Below are 16953 nucleotides of genomic sequence, written 5' to 3'. Positions count from 1 at the left end.
GCCCGCCGTGGCTCGAATAGAGGGACTTCACACCCTAAATGTAGAACTGAAGAAGCCTTTTGGATGAAAGGTGAAAGGTCATCAACAAACAAAAACACTCCGCTTGCCTTCATTCAACCTTTGCGGAGCACGAGTGACCTGGATGACCGACAATCGACATAGACCTCGTCCTCTTTACTTCCGCTTTACTCTGTCGTTACTTCTGGTTGACTTCCTTTTGTCGCTTGGTCTTGACCTTTGAACCTCCTCTCCATTTCTTCTCCATGGCTCACTCTTTTATTGATCTTTCTTACGACGCCTTTATGTAACCAGGCGGTGTCGTTGCGAAGGCAGAGCTTTTGCAAGATGGCGGCATGACATTTCAGACGAGGACAACATTAAAGGAAAAGAATTCTTGACGCCTTACTCCCGCTTTTCGTAGACTTTATATTTCCACTTGGCTTCCTCTTGAATCTCCTCCACTATATTTGACTTACTCCTTATTTCTGCTTTATGCCGGCTCGAGTTCCTCTTTAGTTCCTCTTCACGTATGCTTTACTTCCGTCTTGTGCTTCCCGTCCTTGAAATGGAAGAAAAAAAGAACGTTTGCGTGCATCATATGGCTCCTTGAAGCGCTTTTTTTTTTTTTTTTTTTTTTATCACCTGCTTGTGTTTACTACACACATGCACACAAATATCGTATCTAAACAAACACACACTCGGCAGTCCCACGCTGTTCGTTTATCTTCGTGCAGGGCGGCGTGTCAAAAATATTTTAGCGAAGAGTCGTCAAACACGCCTCGCCGGTCGATACGGCGGACATGACTCCTCAGATCTCGCCGCGCATTAGTAGCACAAAGCGGCCGGCCATGGATTATTGCTGCTATTTGTGTGTGTGCGTGCGCGGGCGGGCGGGCGGCTAGCTAATGCGCCCCACTGGCATCCAGGCACGCTCCGAGGGAGCGGGGGAGGAAGCGGGCCTCTCGACCCGTCTGCGCTCAGCCACTCGCCGGCCGTCGCGTGGTCGTTTTGCGCAAGCGTGATGAAGATAATAAAGCGCATCATCACATCGTCAACATCATCGTCGTTGTCGCGGGAGGCCGAACGGGATTCGCTTCCATTGAGGAAGGCGATGGGAACCCGAGCCAATCGCCAATCGGCACTCACCGCCGCGAAGCTCTTCCGCTTCGCTTCTTTCTTTCATTGATTTGATTTGATTCTTTTCTTATTTCTTCCACTTTGCTTCATCTTTACTCACACTCGTTTTCTTTATTTCCACTTCTGCTTCGCTTGCAGTTTTCTTCTTTCTTGTTTTACTTCCTCCTCTTTTCCTCGTCACTTTCCGAGTCTCTACTTTTGCTTTCCTTCTTTCTTTACGAGTGTTTGACTTCCTATTTATTGCCATTTTCGCCTGACTTCACTTTATCTCCTCCTACTTATCTCCTTTACTTGAGCTTTATTTATTTACTTACTTACACTTGAACTTTATTTCCTCTTCCTTCTTCTGTCACTTAAGCATTTACTTCCGCTTCACCTTCTGCTTTAAATCTTGTTTACGTTCTTCTTTTCTGATGTTTAATGATTTGAGAAGTACAAAATGCAATTTTTCTTTTGTTTGTTTTTGATTTTGTGGAATCGATTCAATAATTGTATGTCGCTATCGTGAAGTTTTATAGACCGAGAATATGAAAAGATCCGATCTGCTAATACAAGCGCGTACGCGCTCGCATCTTGACGAGGCGTCGGCGCGTCTGCCGAGTCCTTCGCGGCGCCGTCCTCGATCGTTACCGTCCTGCTCGTGTGCCGCACGATGAAGAGGATCAGCGTGATGAAGATGACGGCACACGCGCGCACGCACACACGTCGTTAACGAGCGGCGTATGGGGGAGCTCCTTAATTGAGCAAATTAGAGGATGACAGTGAAAGCAGATGGCGGGAGTGGCTGGCTGCTGATGAGACGGGCGAGGGGGGGCGGTTCTTCTGGGGGGGTCGGCGTGTTACTGTCAGAAATAAAGTGGGGGGGGCGCCCACCTGCTGGTGTCAATGTAATCATACAATTTCAGCACATTGACACATGCTGGCATCTTGGCACAACAACGCTCATTTTACAAGCACACTCGGATTGGGAAAAAAAAATAGTCACGTTATTCGAAGAAATAAAAACATACTCTCACATTTTCATTGGAAGAAGGAAATGAATGATCCCATTATTATTTGAGGAAATCAATTCTTTGAGAATGCGGCAATGAACGTCCAATATAGACATCACATTATTTGGATGTTTTATTGTCACATTTGAAGAAACCAATACGCTATAACATTATTTGAGGAAATAAATGTACTATCACAGTTTCAGAAAATGTGTATTTTGACACTGTCAATTGACCATGAATGTTCAATATCACATTATTATTTGAGGAAATGAATATGCTCTCCCATTATTTGAGGAAATAAAAATGCAATACAAATATTGTTTGAGGAAATAAACATGCTATCACATTCTTTGAGAAAATGTGTATTTTCACTTCAATCGACAATGAATGTTCAATATGTATTATTGCATTATTTGAGGGAATGAATATGCTCTCACGTTATTTGGGGAAATAAATATATCAAAATGTTATTTGGGCAAATAAACGCACTGTCACATGAGAAAATAAGTATAGTTGTAAATATGTACTTTCGCACGATATCAATTTACAATGAATGTACAGTATTAAATAAGCTAGCACGTTAGCGTGTATGTATATAGTTTGCATTCAACATACACGTTGCGTTTCTCTATTAAAATGAAATTAAATGAATTGATCTGTTCCAGCACTCCAAGCGCCCCCCCCCCCCCAAAAAAAAAAAAAGAAAATCAAACTGTACTGTATAAAAACATAATAAAAAAGAATGTAAAGTGTAATTCCTGTCCATACAGTAGTGTTTGTGTGTAGAATGTGCGCCTTTAAGGGGCGTGGTCTAGTGAGTGAGCGACAGTCGGTTATTCTGCGTGTGAGAGTGGGGTGTGAGCTGGGGCCTACAGCAGCTCCTTGCGACGCTTCGTTTTTTTCCATTTTAGTGCGTATGACTGTTTCAATTTCAACAACTTGATTGAAATCAGGTCGGCATCTCACAATTTGCAGCGTTGAGGTAAAAAAAAAAGAAAGCGGCGCACAATTGTTAAAAAGACACTCAGTGGTCGTGGTCTATTTCTACAAGAAGTCTAAACATTTGTTGTCTTTGTGCGGGACACATCCAATGCTCCAGTTGGAAGAAGCTCCAAGTTGTACAGTTTGCTTTCTTTCGTTTGCGATTCCACTGCGGCGTTTCTGTTGTCCTCCATTTGAAGTCCGGCGTTGCGTCCGGTTTTTAGTCATGGTCATCTGGACTTTCGGCCTGGTCAGCTGGTTTTTAGTCCAGGTCATCTCTCCATTGACCACATACCTACATCACAAGTTTCAGTTTTTTTGCGCAGCTGAGCTTTTAAGTTGCAAGTAAGTTGCAAGAAGCTCGAGGTCATCTGTCGAGTTTCCGTCGTAGTCGAGTTGAAGTCCCGGTCTTCTGGTCTTTAGTGCAGGTCATCTGATCTGTGGTCTCGTTCATCTGTTCGTGTTCCGCGTTTATGATGAGTAAAAGTTTGTCAGTTTTGTGCTATTTTTTTTTGCGGAAAAGCTTTGAAGGACTTCAAGGTGGTCCATTGATCGCCGTGATGTCGGGAAACAAAACGTACATTCGTCTCATCGTCGCCGTCGGTGCGGTCGCCATGACGATGATAAAGCAAAGGGTCGTTTTGTTCATTCGCTGGGTGCAAAGTTAAGTTTGCAGACTTTTGAGTCACATTGTTAACATTCTGCGTTTTTTTTCCCCCTCTTTGACTCCCGTTAACGGCTTGATGAGTTTATTCAAATAATTAAACATTCAGTTGAAGTCAAAGGTGACCCCGCCCCAGAATAGACAGAATCAAGTACCGGCGACCCCCCCCCAGATGTTTGAGCTTTTGTGCGAAGCCTCAAGTAACCTCTGGGTTTTTTTTCTCGCGCTGCAGTAGAAATTAATTAGAAGTGCGGGCGGCTGCAGCCTCTTCAAGCGCGTCGGAATATTTGGGGTCAGCGCGGTGTCACGGCAATCTCCCGCACGCTGAATGGAGATCGGCGCGCTCGTCGTTTGCGTGCGTTTGATTTGCTCGGGAGGGAGAAGAAAAGCGGCTGCGAATCCACCGGATGATTTTGGCGCCTCGCAATCTTTTCACCTGAGCGACCGACTGTGTTGAAAGCGCTTTCCATTGACGTTTAGTTGTCTTGTTGGTAAAAAGGAGAACGCAAGCCTAAAAAGATGTTGGACGAGAGAACCCCGGGCGTGGTCTGAATAGGGTTTCGCTTTCAACCTTGACAACCGGGAAGGTGGACAGTTCCTAAAGAAAAGACATGAGACAGGCCCTCGTTTCTGGTTAGTCTCGACTCTGCTCAAAGTTAAGAGGTCCTTCTTTGGGCTGGAATAACCTCTGTACCTCAAAGTAGTTAGATCCTTTGTCTCGAGTGGTTCTCATCCATCAGTCAAGGTTCCTTCCTCAACTCGGGGTCCCTCCTTCAGTCTGAAATAGCTTCCGTACCTCAGAGAATGTTACGTCTTTAGCCTCAAATGCAAAGGTTATTTCTTGCCTTGAAAAACCTCCACGCCATAGGTAAGGTTAATAAGACTTCCATCTTTGGTCTTGAATAACCTCCCTTCCTGGTTTAAAAGTTCTCTCCGTGAGCTCGAGTGATTCTCCTTTGAGCAATTCCCAAGACCTTATGAATGTTTCCTTCTTTGATTCAAATGACCTCCGTGTGTTGGCGAAGGGTCTTTTGTCCAGAGGACCCATACCTCACAAATACTTCATCCGCTGCATAGTGGTCTTCATCCCTCAGTAAACGTGGCAGCCAATCTCCAAGCCCTTTGTGACGATTCTGCTCTTGGCTTGGAATGACCTCTATGGACCTGTTGAGGGTTGATATGAGGTCTTTCTTTGGTCTGGAGTAACCTCCATACCTCAGGGTAGTTTGATCCTTTGTCTAGAGTGGTCTTTATCCATCAGTCGAGATAACTTCTTCGGTCTGGAAATAACCCTTCCTCCTCCTTGACGTAGAGTGATCATCACTGAGTGAAGGTTCGTTCCTTGACTTGAAAGCCCTTCACATGCTTTGGTCAAGGTTGGTTGCCGGTCCTTCTTTGGTCTGGAATAACGTCCACACCTCCTTGACCTCGAGTGATCATCCCTCGGTGAAAGTTCCTTCCTTGACTTGAAAGTCCCTGTTTGTTCTGGAGTAACCTGTGTACCTCAGAGAATTTCTCTCCTTTATTCAAAGTGGTCTTCATCCCTCCCTCCGTGAAGGATTCTTCCTCGACTTGGAAAAATCTCCAAGCCTTGGGCTGAAGCTTCCACTTTGGCCGGTAGTGATAAGCCTTGATTAGAGGTCCTTCCTTGGTTTGGAATAACCATACCTCGTTTTAAAGTTCAGTACTTACCCTCAAGCGGTCTTCATCCCTCAGTGAAGATCCTTCCGAGACTTGGAATGACTTCCTTGCCTTGTGAAGGTTCCTTTCTCGGCTTTCCTTTCTCCAAATCTTGGGAAGGGCTCAGACATAAAGACATGCTCCTCGTCCGTCAGATTGATTTTGATGACATATCTGATATTCAATCCTTCACGTGGACCAGATGACATTTCTGGTCTAAGGTGTTCCTCGGTGAAGGAGCTGGTCAGTCAATAAGAATCTATTCCCACATCTCTCTGGAATATTCTTTGCGGTGACGTAGGAGTCGGGACCGACCCTGATGGTCTATCCTTGTGGAGTTGTGGATATTGGTACTGAGAAGGTGACAAACGAGATCTATGATGTCAGGATCACCCCTACGCCCATGTCGGAGCTTTGTTCTTGTTCCACTTGTACTTCCCTTCATGTTTGTCTCCATCCGTCTGGTGGACTTCATTCTATGTTCAAGTTGAGGTTTCAGAAGCAGGCCAGAAAGAACTGTGACCGCGTTCTTGTCGGTCCCCTTCAATTTTGTCTCCGTCCATCTGACTGACTTGGTTCTGCTCAGGTTGAGGGTCAAGAAAGAAACGTTGACATGTTCGCGCTGTGTTTTTTTGTGGTGAACAGCAATGGTACAGCGTGTCCACGAAGGCGGTGTGCGTGTGGTTGGCGGACCGACTGGACCTCCAGCTGCACCTGTACCAGCTCAAGACCCTCATCAAGATCGTCAAGGTAACCTGGACGCCGGTACGCCGGAGATTTCATCCTTTTTATTTTGACGTTCATAGTTTAGTTTGACAGTTCATCAAAAAGTTGCATTAATTACCAGCCATAATGTGCAGTAAGTTCATGAAGTGAATACTTCAAATCGAGGCAAAATATGCCAAGATATCGCTTCTTGCTTTTTTGTGTAACCTGTCGATTTGATGACTGGTTAAGAGTAAGTTAGAAGTGCTTATCTAGTGGGGGCGGGGCAACTCATGCCAAGGCCCAAGTGCGCCCACGTCGTACGTCGCACGTTCGAAAAATCGGGAAAACTTGACATGGTGAAAAGGAGTTTCGTGCGATGTCGCCGCAATTCTGTGCTACGTCGTTCGTCATTTTCAGCCATTGTCTTCAAACGTGGAAGGTATTAAGGAACACATCTTGGAATTCCCTTTTCAGGGTCTTTAAAACAAGAAAAACTCATTGGAGAGGTGTGGGTCGTACTCCTTTTCAGAAATCTCGCCAAGTCAAATATTCCTGTTCTGTTGGCAGATCATTTGCTTCAACTAAGTCATATTCCGCATTTGTTTGTAACGTATTCAATCATGAGCTCATTCAGTTTGTTCATTTATCATCATGACCCCAAAGACTTGCTCGCTCACGATCCGACTCCTTCTCCGTCTAAACCTCCCCACCCTACCCCCGATCTCGTCCCGCCCGCAGAAGAGCTACCGCGACTTCCGCCTTCAGGGCGTGCTGGACGCCACGCTCAACAACAACAGCTACGAAACGATCTACAAGCGCCTGACGGTGGAGGAGGCCACGCTGGCCGTCAAGGCGGGGGGCGGCCTGGACGGCGTCAGCATGCGGGACAGCGACCAGGACGACGACTGAGTCGGAGTCACCTTAAAACGTCGGGCGTCGCGTGAGCGAAGAAATCAAAGGCCGCGAGCTAAGCTAATGTAGCATTCGTGTTGTTCTAGTGCCGCTAATGTTAGCCAACCAAAGGAGGCGGTCGGTACGTACGGTGGATATAAAAAGTCGGCACGCCCGTCGTCAAATGCCAGCTTTTTTGTGATGTAAAAAAAATGAGACGACGTGTTTGTCAAGAAAAGCCTACTAGAACATCTAAAGCTAATTCGGGGTGATGCTATTTGTGTTTTTTGCACATCGTTGAATGCTTTTTATTGTCATTGAAGTTGTTTCAGAACGCGGGGGGGAAATGGACGGATGATGATGATGATATATTCTGCTTCCGAGCGTGTCACGTGTTGTCGAATAAAAATGTTTTTCAAGCAGCTTGCTTTGTTTTTGTCACGTGATCTTCAGACGAAAAAAAAAAAAAAAAAAAGAAAAGGATTGCCTGGCAGTCCGGATTGTTAGGCATAATTACAACCATACAATACATTGAAAACGTAATACAGAATTTTAAAAAAAGGATCGGTGTCGAAAAAGTCTACAAATGTGCTCAAACTATAGAAAGAAATACAGTATGAAGATCAATATTTCAAAATTGGGAGTCCACTTTTCGAAATAACTACAAAGTATGAAGCCACGTATTTAATCGTTTTAATATCTTTTTTTTTTTTTGATTCATTGTATTGATGATATTCTCTCAAGGGGAAAATACATTTCTCGTCATAAAATTGTCCAGAAAAAGAAAAACGTCGACCAACTGTAATAACAAAAAAACAAAGAAAATCTTCCCTGTTTCGTTTTAAAAATAATTTGTAAGATTTTAAGGGCCCAGAATAGATGTCATGTTTTTTAAGAACGAAAGTGATGGCTTTTGGGTTTCTTAGCATTTGTATTGTTCATTGAAATGGATTGGATTTGATTTGACTTGAAAGAATGCGCATTATTATTGCGCATGAGAAAATGAAACATTAGTTTGTTGCGTTGTTGCATCAAAGCAATGACCGTAGCTCTGAAAATGTTTGGAAAACCAAAAGGCAACGAAATATTGCAAATATCAATGTCGGTGTATGTTTCGCTCTTCAGCGCAACGCCACATTTTGGGCCGCGTCGAAAAGGATTTCGCCAGCAAGCTTGACAGATTTTGGTTGATTTCAAACTTTGAACATTTTAAGACGCGGTCAAATCTCATCTGGACGAAGATGTGACGCCAACTGCACGCTTTTGCGCATTTGCGCATTTGCGGTCGCACGCGATTCCAATGTTTTGTTGAGTTGAGTTGCCTTTTTCTGGAAGCGAATGCCCGAATAACCCGCTCCGGTAACTTTCGGTGACGGTTAGTGGAGCGCGCGCGGCCAGCTCCGCGCGTCCGTACGCGAGTCACGTGCTCCGAGGTGACGTCACGCGGAGGCACGAGGGGTCCGGAGAGCGGCGAAGTCGTCCACTCGAGCGCGCGTCCCGTCGCGCGACGCGTGCACCTCCTCCTCTTCCTCCTCTTCCTCCCGGTGATCGGCGGTCCGGGTTCGCGCGCTAACGATCCGAGCGAGCGCGGGGTCCCGGCTCCCCGCACGCCGCCATCGAGCTTTGCGGTGGGAGGGAGAGAGCGGGGGCGGGGGTGCCGCCCGGCGGGCCGCTGCGCGAGGCCGCTCGCCGCCGCCCTCCTTCCGGCGCGCTCCATGGACGCGCTCCGCGCCTCCGTCGGGGGCCAGCGGCCGCCGCCGCAGGGGCCGCACGGGGCCTCCTCGTCGCACGCCAAGTCCCTGGCCTTCTCCATCGAGCGGATCATGGCCCGGACGCCCGAACCCAAGGCCGTCCCGCCGCCGCCGCCGCCGCCGCCGCCGCCGCTGCACTGCGTGATCCCGCTCCTTCCGCTCGGGTACGCGGCCGCCGCCGCCGCCGCCGCCGCCGCCGCCGCCGCCGCCGACCAGCGCCGGCTCGCCCTGGACTCTGCGGACGGCCCGCTCGGTTTCGGACTCAACTACCAGCCGGACGGCGGCCGCTACAAACTGTTCCGCCCCCGCGTGGTCACCCAGTCGTCGTTCCCGTCCCGAGGGACCGTGTGTTACCTGGACTGCGGCGCCGGTCCCGGGGAAGCTTCCGCTCCGGCGGGACGTCTTCGACCTGCACCCGATGGCGTCCTACCTGCTGGCGGGCGGCGGGCACCGGGCGGCCCCGCACGACCACCTCCGCAACCTCCTCAAGGAGCGCGACTTGTTCGGAGACAAGAGTCCCAAGAACTCGGCCGAGGCGGCGGCGGCGGCGGCGGGGAGGCTCGCGGGCGGCAAAGCCAAAGTGTTCACCTGCGAAGTCTGCGGGAAAGTACGTTTTTGCTCTTCCCGAGCGCTGCCGTCATGCGAAAAGCTCACAAAAAGTCACCCGGTCGCCGCTTCAACGTTTTGCTTTCGACAAAAATGACAAAAACAACAAAACATTGATATGAGTCCTTTTCTCGTCGCACTTTGGGAAATTGCTCGACGTCGTGATGTCCCTTTTATTCTCATCGGTTCTTTTCGGGGGGAGAAAACCGCTGTGAATCATCTCAAAATTCGATTTCATCGTCTTTAAGATTTGGAAGGTTCGCCGCAAATGTCGTTTCAAAACGCATCTCGGCATCGATCGAACAAGGATCGATTTCATGCGCTTTCCACCTGTTTTGATGAAGATTTTGACACGTGCTGTTATTTGAAATATGTTTCAAACGTGTTTTGAAATATTCCTCGACGCGCCCGAATTGATATTTGCTCTCTTTAGCTCTTATCTTTGGAGACATTTTTTTTTTCGGAACATACTATTTGCAAAATGCATATATTTTTTTTTAGACGTGAAACGAGTTTGAACCGAATGATGAAATGATATTTTCAGCATTTCCCATTTGTCCAAACTGAGATCGTTCGAACGCGTTTGCTATTTTGAAAATGTTTGGAATGACGTCATCGGACGTGTATTTGGACGCGTTTCGGCAATCTAACGTGTTTTTTAAAAATGGGTTATTATTTTTTTTAAATCAAGCACATGTTTAAAATGTCATTTCAAATCGGCGATGACGTTCTGAACATGTCTCAAATGAAGTTTTTCATACTTCATCACTCTTTGTTGACACGCTTGAACACGATTCGAATGTATTTGTTGACAAACGGCTTAAATCTGTCTAAAATAATATTGGGAAGTCCCTTGAATGATTTTGAAAATAATAATAATCATAATTATGACGTCAGTTGACCACATTTGAGTCGCATTGGAGCGAAAATGAAGTTGTTTTTTTCCCCCAGTCTGTTTTTCGGCATGTTCAAAAATGATTTTCGATAGGTTTGCGTGCACTAAATAATGACATTGATGATTAATTGATTGGGGGCGGGGGCGGGGGGGGGGGGGGGAAGCTTGAGTGCAAAACGCGCGCTTCAATCGTCCCCCAAATTCTTGTCGCCACCATGAATTGACGACGTCATCGCGTTTGGTGTGTTTCAGGTGTTCAACGCGCACTACAACCTGACTCGTCACATGCCCGTGCACACGGGCGCGCGGCCGTTTGTCTGCAAAGTTTGCGGCAAAGGCTTCAGGCAGGCCAGCACACTCTGCAGACACAAGATCATCCACACTCAGGTAACACGCACGCACGCACGCACGCGCGCGCGCGCGCGAGGTGGTCGTCAAACCGCGTTCCAAAAAGTCCTTCGAATTGACTCGATTGGAGCATCGGTTGCACGTGATGCCGACGTCTTCGATATTGGATATTTGACGTCACTTGAGCGCATTGGAATCACGTGCAATTGGAATAATATTCCTCCTCCTAAGAAACCGCCGTAGGCACGTGGTCATATCCCGAATCGTCACATTTGATCAAAGTACGAATTCATACAGTACGTCACACATGTGCGCGCCTTTATTCATCGCCGTCTATTCATTTGGCAGGTTTTCCCCGCGGAAGACGGGATTTATTTTTACGCTCGAGCTTGAAAATGCAGAAAATGTGCAAATGTGTGAAAAGTGTCGTCGCTGTGCCTCAGGAAAAGCCTCACAAGTGCGCGCAGTGCGGCAAGGCGTTCAACCGCAGCTCGACGCTCAACACGCACACGCGCATCCACGCCGGCTACAAACCTTTCGTGTGCGAGTTCTGCGGCAAAGGATTCCACCAGAAAGGTAACGCACGCCGGACACGTTTCCTCCATGTCAGCCTCGCCGAGGCCGCTCTCGCCCGCGACAAAGTCAACAGGAATCGAACACAGCAAAAAACAAAAACAAACAACAACAACAAAAAAAGCAATCCCCCCAAAAAATCAAGGATGAGAGGTTGTATTTCGAGATTCACGTCACTTTTCCTTCGTGACACTTTCAAAAATATTGATCTTCAAATATCGTAAACCGTGTAATGATATGTTATATTGAATATCATGTTGTCAACATTGAGGCATGGATTTATTTTTAAGCATCTGTCGTGTAAATGATCATTTTTACACAATATCACCAGCAACGTTATTTGGTGTTGATATCAAACGTTTTGTAAAAAAAAAAAAAAAAAATGTAGATAATGGAATGTTTCACACCTGCTGATCCCCCCCCCCCCCAAAAAAAAAAAAATATCGGAATATTATAATATAAACGAGCGTTTCCTCAAGAATATAGTGAGGCTGTCATTTGCTAGCTCCAGGGCTCCCCCTACTGTCACTAGGTGTTACTGATTTGATGTAATTGTGCACGAACGACTGTCGTGTTTATGATTAAAAAAACAAAATAATCTTTTTTTTTTAAAGTTACCGAGCTCAAATAGTGCGCGTTAAAATGAACACTCTCATTTTTTTCGCCCAAATAGGATTGACAGTGCTAAATGAGGCGTGGCATTGCCGCCACGGTAACAGCAGCATCCTCCGAAAGGAAGACGCGATCGCTCGCGCAGTGGTCCAAATAAGAGGCGAGGAGTGCTTACTTCAAGCTTTTCATTTGTCACGCCCACTTGAAGTTTACTCTAAAACTAAACATAGCACAAAGACTATTACGACTTTTGGATCGACAACTGCCACGTCGCTTCGCCTTTCTGTCCTCTAGCTTAATGCTAATGCTAAATACCGCCTCTCGAGCGATGTTGTTATGCTTGAAGGGTATTTGAACTCAAATGGTGTCACAACAACACGTGGCCAGACATTATGACAGTGCTCAGTCGTACCTTCTTCATCCTCTGCATAGAATGACTAATATTAGCGCCGCACTGATGAGCTGCGGCGTCTCATATTACTTACAATATTACGAATAACATTGGAGGTTTTGAGGTTTTGAGTCGTCGAGGTTTTGAGTCGTCGTCCGCTAAAAGTCTGCGTTGTGTGTTTTTGGGCGCCCCCGTGCGTCCCGCGCAGGCAACTACAAGAACCACAAGCTGACGCACAGCGGCGAGAAGCAGTTCAAGTGTTCCATCTGCAGCAAAGCCTTCCACCAAGTGTACAACCTCACCTTCCACATGCACACGCACAACGACAAGAAGCCCTTCACCTGCCCCACCTGCGGCAAGGGATTCTGCCGGAACTTTGACCTCAAGAAGCACGTCAGGAAGCTGCACGACCACGCCGCCGCCGCCGCCGCCCAGCGGACCGTCACGCCGCCGTCCGTCGGCACGCAGCAGCCGTGAGCGCGAGATCCAAAACAACAAAAGCGACTCGTTGTTTTGCCATTTCACGCAAACAAATGACAAAATGGAATATGGAAAATGATATTTTTCCATTTCAGGCTCCGATCGAAAAAAAGTGGCAAAGCAGGACTGAGGCTTGTGTTTGGAATTTTCAATTGTGACCAACGATCTTACGAGACAATCAAATATCCCACGATGCGTTGCGCCGTTACAGAAAAACGATTTTCCGTTTCCGGCGTATTGTTTAGATTTTCGATAGGAGACAAATTTATAAGTAGTGGTGTGAAAATAGCTTGAATACGATGATGATCTGATCTGAGAAGTGTTCCAAAACCATTTTTTTTTCATTTCACATTTTCATGTCCAAAAATCGCGATGGAGCGATCAGCGAGTTTTCATTTCATCGTTTCGGCCCTTGAGTCAAATATACAGTTCACTCGATGAAAATCCCGATATAAAGACGAGTTAGTAGGTTTTACATTTCTTTTGTTCAGACTATTTTATTTTTATTTTTTTTATATAAATAAATACACCACTATATTTTTTAAAAAATCCTTATTTCGTGATAAGGGAGTATTCGATGAATCGTTTTAGCCCAAGAGTCAACTACACAGTCCACTACGGTATGTATAAAAACCTGTATCACTATTTAGAGATTTGTCGTGGACATTTTAGGCACTATCTCGGTCCACAATATAAATATCCCTCATTGCACAATTGTTGCAAGAAGAATGAAAATAACGATAAATATCGTTGAAGCGACTTGCCCCAAGTCAAAGTGTCTTTAACGATGAAATGCAAATGTATGAAAACGTGAAATACAACTCAACTATTCTTGAGCAGGGATTCTTTTGCGTACCGCTAGAGGGAGCCCGCCTACCACACTTTTGACAATCACCTCCCAAGAAAAAAACAAAAAAAAGTCACTTTATTTGGTTTCGTTTTTAGTGTTTGATTCCCAATTGAAAATTGAAACAACAAAATGGCGTACGGGTTGACCACGCCCACTTGCTGGCGCCCAGTATTTAATAGCTTCACCTCGCTTTGCGATCCAAACTTTCGTCGTCAGGAGACGTCCTTGGACTTGACAGGCGTTCGATTGACAGACTCACTGTTTCCTCTTGTGGACAAAAACAATATGACATGAAAACGTGCACGTGCCTCTCTGCCTATGCATGACTTCCTTTTCAGAGGCCTCATGTCCACCTAAAGTTCCAGAAAACCTTTGGTTTTTGTTTTCTGGCACCTAAACGGTTCCAATCAGCCCCGCCACGACGGTTGTGGGATCTATGAAAAGTACCACTACCCCCAGCAGGGTCATCTTTTGCAGCTAAATTTAGATCTAAACCCACGATGGCCTGACAAAAGTATTTGGTTCTGGACCTTACCGGGTGGTCTTGATGCTTATAGTTCCAGGAAATTTTTAACCGTTGGTATATGTTGTTCCTGGAACAAAAAGCTTCCAATCAAATCTGTTTAGGCTCCTGGACCTCTCAGAAGTACTACACCCCTCAACAGGGTCTTAGTTTCGTCCTCAAAAAGGACCTCAGAACTACATTTTGATCCAAACATAACAGGCACTTTTGCACAAAAAGAGAAGGAAATGTTACCGCAGTTCCTGGTAGCGAAAGTTCCTCAAATTTTCTGGGGCCTTCTAGAAGGAGCAGGAGGAATTAGATCAGAACTTCGGGGAACCTTTTTACTCAGGTAGTCAATAGGAAAGCTCCTGAAAAAAAGTTCACCGATTGACTGAATTGACATACGTCCAGGAGTTCCAGGAATTTTGTACTTCCAGCTTCGCTATCAGTTCTCGGCACTTGTAGTTCCTGTAACTAAAAGGTTCCCCTTAGCAGGGTCTTCTTTTCAGCCTCCATGAAATACCCGCTAACTAAATTTCAGTCCAAAGGTTCCTCGAGCCATCTCATTTCTTAACGACTTTAGTGCTTTGTACTTGTAGTTCCTAGAACTAAAAGGTTCCAATCAAGATACGCTCAGAGATGCAGACGCTATTCCAAAGGTTCATGAATGTCTCAAAGTGCCCCACCTAGCAGGGTCTTCTTTTTACCCCCAAAAATAACCCCAGAACTCAACTTTGGCTATAGTCCAGATGCAAAATGGTTTTTGAAAGGTTCCTAGTTCTGTCTCTTCCCTTGACAGACACCTACAATTCCAGGAACTTTCAGATCTTTCTACTTGTTGTTCCAAAAGGATCTGTTCAGAGCGACAGAACAAATGTCGCTGGTCCTCCCAAACGTACTATGCCCTGAAGCAATATCTTCTTTTTGGCCCCTATAAACTACCCCAGAAGTTCCAGGGTAAAGTCCCTGCAGTGGAAATGTGCAAAAAGACACAGGTGACAATCAGCGCACTTGTAAAAGATCTTTAAAAAAAATTCAAACAGTTGGGCCTCTTTCTTGATCGACTGATGTCTGAAGTTCCAGGAACCGTTCGGTCTTGGTTTTGGTTCTTACTTCCTTAGTTGCTAAACGGTTCCTGTCAAAAAAGTTCACAGCTGCAGAACCAGCCCCAATGGTTCCTAGATCTATCAAAACTACTACTCCTCAAGCACGCTCTTCTTTTGGCCCTCATAAACTACCCCAGAAGTTTCAGGGTAAAATCCCTGCAGTGGAAATGCGCTAAAAGAGAAAATGGCGTCTCTTTCCTGGTGGTCTTGATTGACGGACAGACGCCGCTCAACGTGGATGAAGTTCTCTCCTTCTCACTACACTAGAGCTCCTCGTGGACAAAAAGTGGTATTACACAAAAGAACACGTACAAGACTTCCAGTTCCTAATCTGTATTTCCACCTTAGTTCTTGGTACTTGAATCCACTGCTGAAAATAGCCCCTCCCTCCTTTTACCACGCGAGTGTCTGCACTGTTTGATTCTGTTTTGTTTCAATTGTTAAATTAAATAAATGTCATTGCTGTTATCCCTGGTGATTAATCCTATTACGATTGGTGCTTATGTGTGACCTTGAAGCCTCCTTAATATCGTCAACGTGACCTTTGTCACTTTGTCTCGGGAGTCATTATTTTTTATTTTTTTTCATTTTAATTTGAACCAGCGACGCCATTCTTACACTCGGTATGCAATAGTCATCAAGTTGAATTACATTATTGTGATTATTGCTATTATCACTTTTATCATCCTCAAATGAAAAGTCATCTTCCACGAGGATCCTAAGTAGAAAAACCCTCACGAATACGAATGAGCGCTAAGCTAGGAGGGTCAACAGAGATAGGACACGCCTCTTTTAAAGAGCGTGCCTACGGCGACGCTAAGATAGGAGGGTCAACGTAGATAGGACACGCCTCTTTTAAAGAGCGCCTACGGCGTCGCTAAACTATGAGGGTCAAAGTCATCAGCGCATTTCATGTATGTGGACTGCAAGAATACTCAAAGATCCAAGATGCCAGTCCACTGTGCTCCTTACGGTTGTGTACAACGCAGTACAATTACGACAAGAAAACTGGGAGTAATCTTTCACGTGTGTATATATAGTTTTGAGGCTTTTTTTTTTTTATATAAATCAAATGTTCTTCATTGATAGCACACGCTTTGGCATTTACAAAAATCAAAAAAAGCAATCCTCATGAAAATCAGTTGAGAAATAAGCAAGTTACGCTTAATTTCAACGTGTATGCCAAGTCGCCCTCCCAACACAGACCCCACGGAGGCATGGCGATTAGCCGGGCTGCTAACCACAAAGATTTTGTATTTTTTTTTTTTTTAACGGATATTTGTATATAAAGGAAGTGGGACATGACATGGCCCAAATCCGACGATCCAAAGACAAAATAAACTCAACTGAGACACAACTCCTCACCGACACTTTCTACAATTACACGGTCTCTCCGAGTTCCCCTGAAATGCACAAACGTCACGTCAGGTCTACCCAATTGCACGCGTCTTCATTGTTAGGAGACGGGCCTCATTTTAACGTGAAGTCATTAAAAGTTCCCACGTTCACGTGGTTATAACTGTTATTTTGTTTGCTCGATCGCCTGGTACAATACATACCAGCAAACTGTCAAGTTGGAACGTTCACTTAGAGTGTACAAAGTTAATATGTAACGTGAACGCCTCATTGAACCCAGCCCCAATTTGCTCGCCCTCATTTCCGGAAAGTGAAAGTCGTTTGAGACTAAACAACAACAAACAAACTAACACCAACTCCTGCTTAGTGCTTGTTGTTAATGCTCCTGTTCCTGCTCAACACACTGCGGAGAAAGTCACAGACA

General features: G+C 45.7%; 2 protein-coding genes across 4 annotated transcripts in view; both read left to right on the top strand.

Annotated features, from left to right (window-relative positions):
* The window catches only part of cadps2 (Ca++-dependent secretion activator 2), an 82164-nt gene extending 74686 nt beyond the window's left edge, over positions 1 to 7478 (top strand). For 2 of the 3 annotated variants that reach the window (XM_061676995.1, XM_061676993.1), the window contains 2 exons: positions 6103 to 6222; positions 6904 to 7478. In XM_061676995.1, coding sequence (XP_061532979.1) covers positions 6103 to 6222; positions 6904 to 7074 — 291 coding nt within the window. In that variant the 3' untranslated portion in view covers positions 7075 to 7478. The remainder of the gene's footprint in view (positions 1 to 6102; positions 6223 to 6903) is intronic. The other variant, XM_061676994.1, reaches the window with a different exon arrangement.
* Positions 7479 to 8095: 617 nt separating this feature from the next.
* Positions 8096 to 15632, top strand: fezf1 (FEZ family zinc finger 1). Its single transcript, XM_061676458.1, is given in 6 exon segments — positions 8096 to 8132; positions 8437 to 9212; positions 9214 to 9414; positions 10561 to 10695; positions 11100 to 11232; positions 12441 to 15632. Coding segments are annotated over 6 exon segments (1551 nt in total). The 3' UTR covers positions 12710 to 15632.
* The last annotated feature ends 1321 nt before the right edge of the window (positions 15633 to 16953 follow it).

Source organism: Phycodurus eques, chromosome 5 (assembly GCF_024500275.1).
Source record: "Phycodurus eques isolate BA_2022a chromosome 5, UOR_Pequ_1.1, whole genome shotgun sequence".
Lineage (NCBI taxonomy): Eukaryota > Metazoa > Chordata > Actinopteri > Syngnathiformes > Syngnathidae > Phycodurus > Phycodurus eques.
This window is presented reverse-complemented; position numbering and strand designations above follow the sequence as displayed.